Genomic DNA, 14,434 nt, shown 5'->3' with positions numbered 1-14,434 from the left:
CTCAAATATTAAGCCCAAGTGAGCATCTATATTTATCAAATAAAACAATATAGGGAATTATTGCCAAATAAGTTTACCTCACACCAAGGAATGCTGGTCTTTCACCTGGAGCTGTACATTCTGATTCTCGTTTCAGACTCATGATGTGTGCCAAAGCTGACACAGTAGCTGCCACATACCAAGGCAATCCAAGTAATGAACAAATAGCTATACAAATTGCAACAATAAATAAATCCAAATGATACCCGTTTCCTTTCTGAAAAGAAGAAAAGGTAGGTAAGTGCTAACTTCTTTATAATCAGATAAAACATCAGAATTCAAAGGATATATGCATACATACATACATACAAATAATTACAGAGGCATCAAGCTGTTAGATCAGGTTATGAAAGTTACAGAGAGGGTCATAGCCCAACTAATTAGGGAGCGAATCAATTTAGATGAGATGCAGTTTGGGTTCGTGCCAGGTAAAAGCACTACTGATGCCTTATTTCTAGTGAGACAGTTGCAAGAGAAATACCTAGCCAAGGATAAACCTCTGTACCTGGCTTTCGTTGACATGGAGAAAGCCTTTGACAGGGTCCCCCGATCCCTTATCTGGTGGTCAATGAGGAAACTTGGGATAGAAGAATGGCTAGTGAGAGCTGTGCGAGCCATGTACAGAGATGCGGCCAGTAAGGTGAGGGTTGGAAATGAGTACAGCAATGAATTCCGGGTAGAGGTAGGGGTCCACCAAGGTTCCGTCCTCAGCCCCCTATTATTTACCATAGTCCTCCAGGCAATCACAGAGGAGTTCAAGACAGGTTGCCCCTGGGAGCTCCTCTATGCTGATGACCTTGCCCTAATTGCGGAGTCACTATCAGAACTAGAGGAGAAGTTTCAGGTGTGGAAGCAAGGTCTAGAATTGAAGGGCCTTAGAGTCAACCTAGCTAAAACCAAAATCCTAATAAGTAGGAAGGTAGATAAAACACAAACCCCTTCAGGTAGATGGCCCTGCTCAGTATGTAGAAAAGGAGTAGGTAGTAACTCTATAAGATGTACCCGGTGCAAGCTATGGACACATAAGAGGTGCAGCAACATCAAAGGCAGGTTAACTAGCAAGTTAGTTTTTGTTTGTGGCAGATGTTCAGGTGCAATAAAGACTGCAAACAAACAGGAAACAACTTCTATCTCATTCCAGGGTGAAAAACTAGAGGTAGTCGATAGCTTCCGCTATCTGGGCGACCAAGTTAGTAGTGGGGGTGGGTGCGCTGAAAGTGTAGCTGCTAGAATAAGAATAGCCTGGGCAAAGTTTAGAGAGCTCTTACCCCTGCTGGCGACAAAGGGACTCTCACTCAGAGTAAAAGGCAGACTGTATGACGCATGCGTACGAACAACCATGCTACATGGCAGTGAAACATGGGCTGTAACTGCTGAGGACATACGTAAGCTCGCAAGGAATGAAGCCAGTATGCTCCGTTGGATGTGTAATGTCAATGTGAATACCCATCAGAGTGTAAGTATCTTGAGAGAAAAGCTGAACATTAGAAGCATCAGTTGTGGCGTGCAAGAGAGACGATTGCGCTGGTATGGACATGTGGTGAGAATGGAGGAGGATAGCTGCGTGAAAAAGTGCCACACCCTAACAGTTGAGGGAACCCGTGGAAGAGGTAGGCCCAGGAAGACCTGGGCTGAGGTGGTGAGGCAAGACCTTCGTACATTGGGCCTCACCGAGGCGATGACTACGGACCGAGACCTTTGGAAATGGGCTGTGCGTGAGAAGACCCGGCAAGCCAAGTAAGATCGTTGCCAGTGCCCCTGGACTGGTTCTTGTGCGGGTGGCACATGAGATGCACCATTTTGAGCGTGGCCGTTGCCAGTACCGCCTGACTGGCTCCTGTAGGATTTTCGAGCGAGATCGTTGCCAGTGCCCCTGGACTGGCTTGTGCGGGTGGCACATAAAAGACACCATTTCGAGCGTGGCCGTTTTCGTGCGGGTGACACGTAAAAGCACCCACTACACTCTCTGAGTGGTTGGCGTTAGGAAGGGCATCCAGCTGTAGAAACTCTGCCAAATCAGACTGGAGCCTGGTGTTGCCATCCGGTTTCACCAGTCCTCAGTCAAATCGTCCAACCCATGCTAGCATGGAAAGCGGACGTTAAACGATGATGATGATGATGATGATACATGCATGATACGTACATACATATGTATGTATGTATACACACACACACACATTTATTTATCAGCTGATTTAAAATATTTATAGACTAATTTAATGAATAAATTCTGATATTCTGATCAGTTAGGTTATTTTTGTTTTACCTTTGTTTTTCCATGTACATATGGACTACATGAATACAAATGACCGAAGTGTTATTTATAGTTTGATACCGTTCCTATCACTACAAATTGTCTAGATTACAAGCAAGGAATTTTTCATTCTACTTGGTATTAATCAAAAGTACAAAGTGGATAGTTTGTTGACAGGGAATTGTTTAAACAATACTATTTGTTGCTCATCACTTTTATCAGGTGAAATGCAGAATTGAAGCTGCTGGATAATTTACCTACTGTTTGCAGCTGCTGGATGATTTTTACCTACTGATAATATATTTCAATTTTATAAGACAATACATCTATAAGAGACGCTTTCTTGAGACAAGTAGCACATTTCATAAGGCTTTCGATGATTATCTGCCTTAAGTATGATACACAGACACATGTTTTGAACTAATACTGTTTCTGCTTCTTATAACATACATACACACATACAAACACACATGTATGTTTGTGTGTGTATGTATGTATGTATGTATGTATGTATGTATGTATGTATGTATGTATGTATGTATAATGTATAAAACATATTATTTTGAAAATGGGAATATAATTTTTGTGTAAAATAATGATTAAATTTTATTAAAATACACTTTATCATGCAGAACCCTTTAATTTTTTTTCTTTTAGAGAACCCTGAAATTCCTTGAAAGCCGTTTTGAGAAGCATCGTCTTTTAGTATCAGAACTAGACTTCTACCATTAAAACACTCAAAACATTTATCCAAGCTAAATATTTTTTTCTAAAATACTATCATTTCTTACCAATAATTTATTCTCCTTCCTGTTAACAATCACAGCTGTAATCTGTTGGTCCATGAAAATAAGGATGACTGCCAACAAGGCTGGTATACAACATGCTAAAATCATCCACCAGGGATTCTTATCACTAATAGGATTGATGAACCAGTCACGGTCAGATCGTGTTGGCTGTTGAATAAAGAGAAATACATACAATATTACAATAATAGACAAGAGCCACAATTCGAGAATACATGCAAAATTATTTTAGTTTTATTTTTAAAGGAATATTTTACAAACTTTATTTTTTACTTTATTCATTTCAAACTATTCTTTTGCCAGGGTAGCACCTTGAAAGAGTTTTTCTTAGTGTAGTATATCAATTTTAGTACTTTGTCTCCTACATTTTTTTTTCTTCAAGTATTTTCTATTTATTGAATGGCTACCTCAACGTAGAAGCTATGTGCCAAAAGTATTTCACAACAGTTTCAAATACAGATGTATATTTGTGATGCAAATGTTAAAATCCCATGGTTGCAACTCAGTTATTCAACAAATTTTCATTTCAGCTTTATTAAAATCAATCATTGTAAAATTTGTATTTGATATTGATCTGGTAATGGATCACATGGTCCCACCTTATAAAATAGAGTACATCTTTCTAATGGAAGGTGAAAAGTTATCAATGTCAAGCAATATAGGTATTCTTTGACAGGCAGCAGTCATTGAACTATGAACATGTTAGGGCACTGCTCTCATGGATTTTTGTCAATTACATCAAAGGCATTAGATTGTAACTAAATGCAAGAAACTGATTTTGTTTGGAGCATCAATTTTACTTTTTAAGTGAGCTTTTTCATAGTTTCTGTTTACCAAATTTCACTAACAAAGCTAAATAATAATAAATAGGGCTGTGGAGTCGATACAAAAAAACTTTGACTCCGACTCTTGTTTGTGTAATTAAGTGATTGTGGTGCAAAAGAAAACCTAACAATCATTATTGTCAGGAACATGACACAAGAGTGTCTCATTCCTCAGCTCATGCATGTGCTTAGAATATGTAGTTAATGCAAAGAAAATTATACTTGTCGTTAGTTGTTGTTTCAGTGAATTCAGCCACGGGACTGATCAGAGTGAGTATGCTGAGCATAGTTGATTTTATTGACCACAGTATTCGACTGGTACTTAATTTATTCATTTCTGAAGTATGTGTATGAAAGAGCAAGGGAGAGGAGAACGAAAAGAAGAGAGAGAGAGAGAGAGAGAGAGAGGAAAATAGGGTATGTTTGTGTATGCATTTTCATGAAGTGAAATAATCACACTGTCTTTATTATCTGGTAATAACAACAATTCAAACACTTACCTTAAACTTTTTAGGTACCTCAAGCTTCGGAGTAGGGATACCAAGAAGCATGTCAATACCAACCATTATTATAATTGAAATTAGAACTGAAAAGTCGCTGAGATTTTGACGAACCTGGAAATGGAAAGATTTGAAATTGTCAAATTACATCCTCACCATCTCATTGCTATCTCTCTCTCTCTCTTCCCCTCTCTCACTTTCTCTCTCAAACAGAAAACAGTCTGAAAAATTAGAAAACTCTTAGAAGTGATATAATGAAGTTATAGAACCATACTGTAAATAAAAAATATATATATGTGTGTGTACATACCTGGACATTAACCTAATAATATTGGTTTCAAATTTTGACACAAGGTCAGCAATTACGGGAAGGGGTAAGTCAATTACATTGATCCTGAAAGGATGAAAGGCAAAGCTGACCTCAACAGAATTTGAACTCAGAATGTAAAGATAGATGAAATACTGCTAAGCATTTTGCCCAGCATGCTAATGATTCTGCCAGCTCGCCACCCTCATCAACCTAATTAATCAGCCTTTTTTGTTTGGATTTGATGTTTTGTTTGTTTCTTTTCTTGTTATTAATTTGCTCTGCATATGAATAAATGTATGCATATCAACACTTGGATGCAAACAAAGCCACAGGTATTACATCAAAGTTTCCCTTCTTTCAGAGAGATGTCTAAACAAAGACCAGGAGTCTTTCACTTCCAGCTGTTGACTGAGTTGATCTGCTCTTAAACAGGTTTTGTTTTCTGCCCTGCAGGGGTATACATAAGTACCAAACAATGTGTAAAGTATTGAACATAAAACAGCTTGCTGGCAGAACAAAACTGTTCAAACAAAAGTGTATCAAGCATGAACATCTCCAGAGGGATGTTCTTAAAGGTCTTGATGGGAATTTGCCTGAATGAGTTGGCATACAGCCCAACTTAACATGTAGCGAGTGTGAGTCCGTCTGTCTAAATAAGGTAGGCTTTAGTCATCAGGAGTCACACACACAAGGAAGTTGTTAACAGTGAATTATATCGCTGTGACCTTTTTTGTTTGTGTTTGATATTTTGTTTCTTTTTTTTTTATTCATTTGCTCTGTATATGGATGAATGTATGTCAATACTGTTGGATGCAAACAAAGTTACAAGTATTACCTCATAGTTTCCCTTCTTCCAGAGAGACGTCTAAACAAAAACTAGGGGTCTCTCACTTCCAGCTGTTGACTACTGAGTTCATCTGCTCTTAAACGGGTTTTGTTTCCTGCCCTGTCATCAGGAGTCATAAACACAAGGAAGTTGTTAACAATGAATTATATTGCTGCTCTATTTCCAGAGAATGTGGAAATGAATTATGTCAGGAGGCAAACTAAATATCATATGAAGGTTCACCAAAACAACATTGTAACATCTATTACAAGAGGAGCTCATCATTGTCACGTAGGTGTACAAAAGATTGTAAGTCTTCAGTAGGAGTGAAAAGCCACATCCATGCTGGTCATGTTTAAGAAGAAGTCAAGCAATAGCATTACTTAGAATCAAGTTGCAGCCACATTTGTGTGGTGGTGGTGGTGGTGGTGGTGGTGTGTGTGTGTGCAGAAGTGCATGCTTGAAGAATGGTTAGAGTTAATAGAATTATGTACTGGAAGAAAAAATAAAAGTTTCTCTGATAGTATTTGAATTAACGACAAAGGAGGAAATCAAATACTTTTTAGAGATTAATCTTTATAATCAACTCATAAGACACTACTGTGTGGGAAAATGAATTTATAATTTTAGCAAATGGCTAAAAAATTGTGAAAGAGGACCATAATCAATAAAATCAACTGCAATTTATGATGAATTAAAGTATGAATCTTGTACTTAATATTTGCCAAGAGCGTCCTTGATGTAAATAGAATTCATCATCATCCTTTTAATGTCCACTTTTCCATGCCTGTATGAACTGGATGGAAATTATTGAGGCAAGTTTCTATGGCCAGATGCCCCTCCTGTTGCCAACCATCACCTGTTTCCAAATAAGGTAATATTTTCCCATGACCAGACATGTTTTCATAGAATTTTGAAAATGAATAATGTTGTTTGTATGACAGAGACACCCATTTACAGCTAGCATGCAATGTCAAGGCAGGGAGACACAAATGCACATACATATATGTGTGTGTGTATCTACACACACACATGTATATAGCATGGTCTTCTTTCAGTTTTTGTCCACCACATCTACTCACAAGGCCCGGTGCTATAGCAGAAGACACTTTGCCCAAGGTGCCATGTAGTGGGATTGAACTCAGAACCATGTGGTTGAGAACCAAACTTTTTACCACACAGCCGCGCCTCAGCTTATATAACAGTATTATAACAGAAAATAAATCAATTAATAATTTATAATTGATGAAATGATAATATTTGTTGAGTAGTCTCCCCTCCCTTAGACACCATTTAACGCATTCACTATTATATTCGCCACTCCTGTAGTAAATTAACAGCTGCCTAAATGAAGCATTAATTTCTATCCTGGTATAAAAACTACTTAACCCGGACTTGATGACACATTTGATACAAACCCAATGAGGAAGAAAGCAATTCATATGATCAATAAGTTCGTCCAATTTACTGTAGTGGCGCTAACGAGGCCAGGCACTCGACCTGCTAGAAATAGTAGCCAAATTTCTCACATGGCTGTTTAAGAAAAGGACACCTTAAATAATATAGTCCTAGATACTGTCTGGATGATCATGGCTTGAACATCTTTAGTTGCTGTTTTGGGGGATCCTTACACAAACTCCAGTATCTTTCTCACACTACATTTTCGTACACAATCCATTTTTCATCTCCAGTCATAAATCATTTCAAAAAAGGCATGATTTCATTCCATTTCAAAAGCATATCACAAACGGAATACCGATCCAAACAATTTTTTTCTGAGAGCTTGTGAGGGACCCATACATTATAGCAAGAAATGTATCCTAGCTTCACTAGGTGTTCATGAACCATACTTTTGGAAACTTCCAACTTCTCTGCAAGTTCTCTAATCATATTTGAGTTTTCTCCGATTTTTGCCTTCAAAACATCTTCATCCAATTTTGAAGGTCTTCTACTGTGACTGTCATCTTCCAAGCTAAATTCTCCAGCTTTAAATTTTGCAAACCACTTTTGAACAGTTGATTGACTAGCAACATCATCACCATAAACTTCACAAATGTTTTTGAAAGTCTTTGCGGTATTTTCTTCATTTTTAAGAAAGAAAAGCATTACAATGTGAACATGAAATTTATGTATTTCAAATGTCAATAAAGGGTAGCAAGAATGAAAGATAAATCTATTTTTAGTCAGGAACAAAGAAAAGATGCACTAACACTTCAAAGAACATCAAAGTTTTAACTGTGATACGTTTCAGGTGTGTTCAATGAAGTGTTAAAAGATTTAGCTTAAAAATGCTCAGAACTTTCCAGACAACCTAATATATATATCATCATCATCATCGTTTAACGTCCGCTTTCCATGCTAGCATGGGTTGGACGATATGACTGAGGACTGGTGAACCAGATGGCTACACCAGGCTCCAATATGATTTGGCAGAGTTTCTACAGCTGGATGCCCTTCCTAACGCCAACCGCTCCGAGACTGTAGTGGGTGCTTTTACATGCCACTGACACGAAGGCCAGTCAGGTGGTACTGGCAACGGTCACGCTCAAAATGGTGTATTTTACGTGCCACCTGCACAGGAGCCAGTCCAGCGGCACTGGTACGATCTCGCTCAAATGTCTTTACAAGTGCCAAGGAAGGCGACGCTGGGCACAGGTGCCATCACGATCCAAAATTAGGAAAAGGAGTCGATAAAGTCCAGGCTACATATGTTTCTTAGTTTACAGAGCTTCAGAAGTGGTAATTATCCAATGCTTGGCCTGATGAGTAGCTAAAAGGTAACCCCTCATTTGGATAATTATTACTTCTGAGGTTCTGCTAGCTATGAAACATATATAGCCTGTCTTGCAACACGAAATACCTCGAGTCTTTGGTCCTCACAGCGCAGAACATTGGCAAATCCGCAGAACATTGTAATCCTTATTATCTATCTATCTATCTATCTATCTATCTATATCTATATATATATATACACAAATTTTGGGTAAAACCTCCACTTTTACCCGCTCCCATTGATTGCACCTAGTATAGCACTAGCGTAGCAATAATTGGGTACCCTCCCAGCAGTATACTGGATAGATACTATCCCTTAGTGGGTTGTACCCCCAACCCCTAACTCTCTCACGTTATATATATATATATATATATCGCAGACTATATTCTCTAACGTATGTCTTTAAGGTTGTAGCATGAAATTTGAGAGAGATTTGGCTGCCATTTTTAGCATTGAACTCATCAGGCTTTCAGTCTGATGATCTGCTGTATCTGTTGCTCCACCAACTGAGAGAGAAGAGAGAAAAATATTGATTAATTGATTGTCTGCATATAGAGCTGGTTGGTACCATAAACTCTATAGCTGATGAATTACAGCTAACAACTTCTTAATTGATATGACAAATATTGGCAGCGAGATTCATCAATACTATAAAAACATGCCCTGTTTAGAGAGTGTTCTTAATTAAATCCATTAATGATTGGTGTAAACAACACCAGCCAAAATTTTTGTAAATACGTTCTGAGAGAAGATGAAATAAGTCTGAGGCCTTTCAGCTTACTAATTTCATTGCAGATATCTCATTAAAATCACACACACATACACATACACAGACAAATCCAATAGACTTCTGCACAGATAACAAACTCTAAATTTCACTCACAAAACTTTGACTTGAGGCTATGGTAAAAGACATTTGTGCAAAGTACTGGCTATCAGTTTGAGCTAAGAAGAATATGGTTTGAAGCAATCTTGTTAATCACAGTCATGATGTATACAATTGATGTATTAAAAGTTCAAAGTTTCACTTTAAGATCATCATCATCATCATCATCATTTAATGCCTGTTGTCCATGCTGGCATGGGTTGGATGGTTTGACCAGGATTGGTAAGCCGGAAGGCTGCGCCAGACTTCAGTCTGATTTGGCATGTTTTTCTACAGCTGGATGCCCTTCCTAATGCCAACCACTCTGAGAGTGTAATGGGTTCTTTTACATGCCACCAGTAAGGGTGCCATTTGCATGACACCAGTGCCTGCCATGACCGTGATTTTGCTTGGCTTGATGGATCTCCTTCTCAAGCATGACATAATGCCAAAGGTCTCAGTCATTGCCTCCATGAGGCCCAACACTCAAAAGGAACTCAACCACTTTGCTTCTGTGAGGCCCATTACTCAAAAGGAACACAGCCACTTTGCCTGCATGGGGCCCAACACTCAAAAAAGGCTCTTTATGTGCCACCAGCATGGATGCCAGTTACATGACACCAGCATCAGTCATGACTATGATTTCACTTGGCTTGAGGGGTCTTCTCAAGCACACCAAAGGTCTTGGTCACTAGTCATTGCCTCTGTGAGGTTCAAAGTTCAAAGATCATGCTTTACTCCTTCATCCCATGTCTTCCTGGGTCTACCTTTACCACAGGTTCCCTCCACAGTTAGAGATCGACACTTCTTTACACAGCTGTCCTCGTCCATACACATCACCTGACCAGACAAGATATCAAATAAATTACACCACCACTACCACAACCACCATCATCATTTTGATATTCACTTTTCCGTGCTTGCATGGGTTGGACAGTGTCTACTGAGGAAAAATTTTCTATGTCCTTTCTGTTGCGAACACATATCTATTTCCAAGTAAGGTTAATATTTCCCCATAACCTGATATATTTTCACAGAACATTGAAAATGAATGCCATTTATTTGCAACAGCAAGGCAATGTTAAAACAAGGAGACACAAACACAAATATACACACATATGCCACGGGCACAAGTGCCAGAAAGGCAACGCTGGGCATCCAGCTGTAGAAACTCTGCCAAATCAGATTGGAGCCTGGTGTTGCCATCTGGTTTTACCAGTCCTCAGTCAAATCGTCCAACCCATGCTAGCATGGAAAGCGGACGTTAAACAATGATGATGATGGTGGTTGGCGTTAGGAAGGGCATCCAGCTGTAGAAACTCTGCCAAATCAGACTGGAGCCTGGTGTTGCCATCCGGTTTCACCAGTCCTCAGTCAAATCGTCCAACCCATGCTAGCATGGAAAGCGGACGTTAAACGATGATGATGATATAAAGACTGTAAACAAACAGGTGCAATAAAGACTGTAAACAAACAGGAAACAACTTCTATCTCATTCCAGGGTGAAAAACTAGAGGTAGTCGATAGCTTCCGCTATCTGGGCGACCAAGTTAGTAGTGGGGGTGGGTGCGCTGAAAGTGTAGCTGCTAGAATAAGAATAGCCTGGGCAAAGTTTAGAGAGCTCTTACCCCTGCTGGCGACAAAGGGACTCTCACTCAGAGTAAAAGGCAGACTGTATGACGCATGCGTACGAACAACCATGCTACATGGCAGTGAAACATGGGCTGTAACTGCTGAGGACATACGTAAGCTCGCAAGGAATGAAGCCAGTATGCTCCGTTGGATGTGTAATGTCAATGTGAATACCCGTCAGAGTGTAAGTATCTTGAGAGAAAAGCTGAACATTAGAAGCATCAGTTGTGGTGTGCAAGAGAGACGATTGCGCTGGTATGGACATGTGGTGAGAATGGATGAGGATAGCTGCGTGAAAAAGTGCCACGCCCTAACAGTTGAGGGAACCCGTGGAAGAGGTAGGCCCAGGAAGACCTGGGCTGAGGTGGTGAGGCAAGACCTTCGTACATTGGGCCTCACCAAGGCGATGACTACTGACCGAGACCTTTGGAAATGTGCTGTGCGTGAGAAGACCCGGCAAGCCAAGTAAGATCGTTGCCAGTGCCCCTGGACTGGTTCTTGTGCGGGTGGCACATGAGATGCACCATTTTGAGCGTGGCCATTGCCAGTACCGCCTGACTGGCTCCCGTAGGATTTTCGAGCGAGATCGTTGCCAGTGCCCCTGGACTGGCTTGTGCGGGTGGCACATAAAAGACACCATTTCGAGCGTGGCCGTTTTCGTGCGGGTGACACGTAAAAGCACCCACTACACTCTCTGAGTGGTTGGCGTTAGGAAGGGCATCCAGCTGTAGAAACTCTGCCAAATTAGATTGGAGCCTGGTGTTGCCATCCGGTTTCACCAGTCCTCAGTCAAATCGTCCAACCCATGCTGGCATGGAGGGCGGACGTTAAACGATGATGATGATGATGATGATGATGATGATGATGATGATATATATGACAGGCTTTTCCCCATTTCCATCCAGCAAGTTCACTCACAAGGCTCTGGTCAGCTTGGTGCTATAGTAGAAAACACTTGCCCAAGGCAATGTGCTGCACAGTAGAACTGATTCCAAAACCATATAAAAGTAGGTAAAGTTACCTGCTCGAGTCATGCTTACTCATAAGGGCTGGTTTCTCGGTTTCCATGTCATATAAATTCCCCACCTGGATGGAACGCCTCTCCATTGCAGGTTTACTAGTTTTTGTCTGCACAATGGACAGGAGTAAAATGAAATGAAGTGTTTCGCTCAAGAACACAATGTGTCATCCAGTCCAGAAATCAAAACCACGATCTTACGATTATGAGTCCAACCTCCTAACCATTAAGCCATGCACTTCCACAGTTCAAAACCACGTGGTTTGGAAGAAAACTTCTTAACCTCACAACCATATATATATCATTATCATCATCATTTAACGTTTGTAGTCTATGCTGGCAAGGGTTGGATGGTTTGACTGGGCTCGCATGCTGGAAGGTTGTGCCAGAATCCAGTCTGATTTGGCATGGTTTTCTATGGCTGGATACCTTTGCAGACGCCAACCATTCCGAGGGTGTAACAGGTGCTTTTGCATGCTACTGCTATCTGCCATGCCAGCAATCTTGCTTGGCTTGATGGGTCTTCTTGTCAAGCACGACATAATGCCAAAGGTATTCGTCATTGCCTCAGTGAGACTTAACACTCAAAAGGAGTTCGTCCACTATGCTTCCATGAGGCCCAAAGTTCGAAAGGAACTCAATCACCCCACCTCCATGAGACCCATTCAAAAGGAACTTGAAGGTACTTGGCCACTTTAAATCCATGAGGCCCAGGAGCTTGGTCGGACACATGGCCCTATACATGTATATATATATAGATATATATATATATATATATATATAGATATAGATGTATACACTTACATTATGTGTATATATATATATATATATATATATAGATAGATATAGATGTATACACTTACATTATGTGTATATATATATATATATATATATATATATATATATATATATATATATATATATATATACAAGAATAAGGGCAGGGAATCGTCAATTAATAATAGAATTAATAATTAACAATTTTGCCAAGTAGTTCAGTATGAAAAAACCTTTATCGGTAAAACCATTTATCATCATAAATATACAGGGATTAGCATTGAGTTGCTTCTCCAACATACTGAAAATTTAGAAATAGCAGTCAAAGAACTACTGATTCTAAACTACAAATTTTTCTCTAAACGGATGGCGATATTTATGGCACACATAGAACAAAAAACCGGAGGGAAAAGCATAAACAAAACAAGTCTTTAGTTAATCGGATACGATCGTTTCATACATATATATATGCATACATATAAATAAATATATATATACATATATATACGTATATAGATAAATACATATATATGCATATATATATATATATATATATATATATATATATATATATGCATATATATATATATATATATATATATATACACATATATATATATATATATGCATATATATATATATATATATATATATATATACACATATATATATATATATATATATATATATACATATATATGTAAAGGATGCTTCTATTGTTATTTGCTCCAATATGTGCTGGCTTTATGTCTGGCTAGGGCTTCTTAGTCAGAAATATATATGTTATTCAAGATATAAGTTAGATGTATGAAAACCATCTAAGGGATAGGTGTATCCAGAAGCACCTTCTCACATTTTATCATTACTAAAACTTTGCGGAAGAGAGATATAGTAAATTTAATTGTCTTCAGTCTTTGTCTGAAGAATATTTCACTGATCCAAATAACAGAGAGTAAAGTCAGAATCTGAACTCAGAACATTAAGATACGCAACTTAATACTGCAAAGAATTTAGTCCTTTGTTTATATCATTTCTTTGAACCATTCACCATCATTGAGAACAATCAGAGGAAGTAAAATAAAGCTATTATTTACAGGGTGTTTGGGCTAAATTTGAGCAACTTTTGTTTTCTTTTTTCAGGAGCTGCTTCCCAATGAATGGCATTGGAGATCATAAAAATTAAAGTTGTAGTTGAGAAAAAGTTAACTGACAAGGAGAACTGGAAGCTATCTGAATATTGGAAAAGAGTTGCGTATATCATGATGATTTGCACCAGGTATCAAAGTGCTGACATTATGACTGCTGCTCATTGCTCTGTGAATACTGTGTGTTGGCACTCTGTCGTTTACGACGTCGAGGGTTCCAATTGATCCGATCAACGGAACAGCCTGCTCGTGAAATTAACGTGCAAGTGGCTGAGCACTCCACAGATATGTGTACCCTTAACGTAGTTCTCGGGGATATTCAGCGTGACACAGTGTGACAAGGCTGACCCTTTGAATTACAAGCACAACAGAAACAGGAAGTAAGAGAAAGTTGTGGTGAAAGAGTACAGCAGGGTTCGCCACCATCCCCTGCCGAAGCCTCGTGGAGCTTTAGGTGTTTTCGCTCAATAAACACTCACAACGCCCGGCCTGGGAATCGAAACCGTGATCCTATGACCGCGAGTCTGCTGCCCTAACCACTGGGCCATTGCGCCTCCACTTGTGAACACTGTAAAGGCTGTAAAAATGTCACATGGACTACTGCAACAGAGATTATGAAGCTGCGGCCAGCAGCCATTCTGAGTGTGTCTGCAAGCTGAAATTCA

At 39.2% G+C, this 14,434-nt stretch overlaps 1 protein-coding gene across 2 annotated transcripts in view; it reads right to left on the bottom strand.

Moving 5' to 3' along the window:
- LOC106879538 (electroneutral sodium bicarbonate exchanger 1) overlaps positions 1-14,434 on the bottom strand; it is a 161,630-nt gene that overhangs the window by 15,091 nt on the left and 132,105 nt on the right. For both annotated transcript variants that reach the window (XM_089350788.1, XM_089350789.1), the window contains 3 exons: positions 4,424-4,537; positions 3,085-3,249; positions 78-256 (listed from right to left, as the gene is read on the bottom strand). In XM_089350788.1, the coding sequence (XP_089206914.1) occupies positions 78-256; positions 3,085-3,249; positions 4,424-4,537 (458 nt within the window). The remainder of the gene's footprint in view (positions 1-77; positions 257-3,084; positions 3,250-4,423; positions 4,538-14,434) is intronic.

Source organism: Octopus bimaculoides, chromosome 4 (assembly GCF_046866305.1).
Source record: "Octopus bimaculoides isolate indiv1 chromosome 4, ASM4686630v1, whole genome shotgun sequence".
Taxonomy (NCBI): domain Eukaryota; kingdom Metazoa; phylum Mollusca; class Cephalopoda; order Octopoda; family Octopodidae; genus Octopus; species Octopus bimaculoides.
The sequence above is the reverse complement of the archived record's forward strand: the minus strand, read 5'-3'. Positions and strand labels throughout refer to the sequence as shown.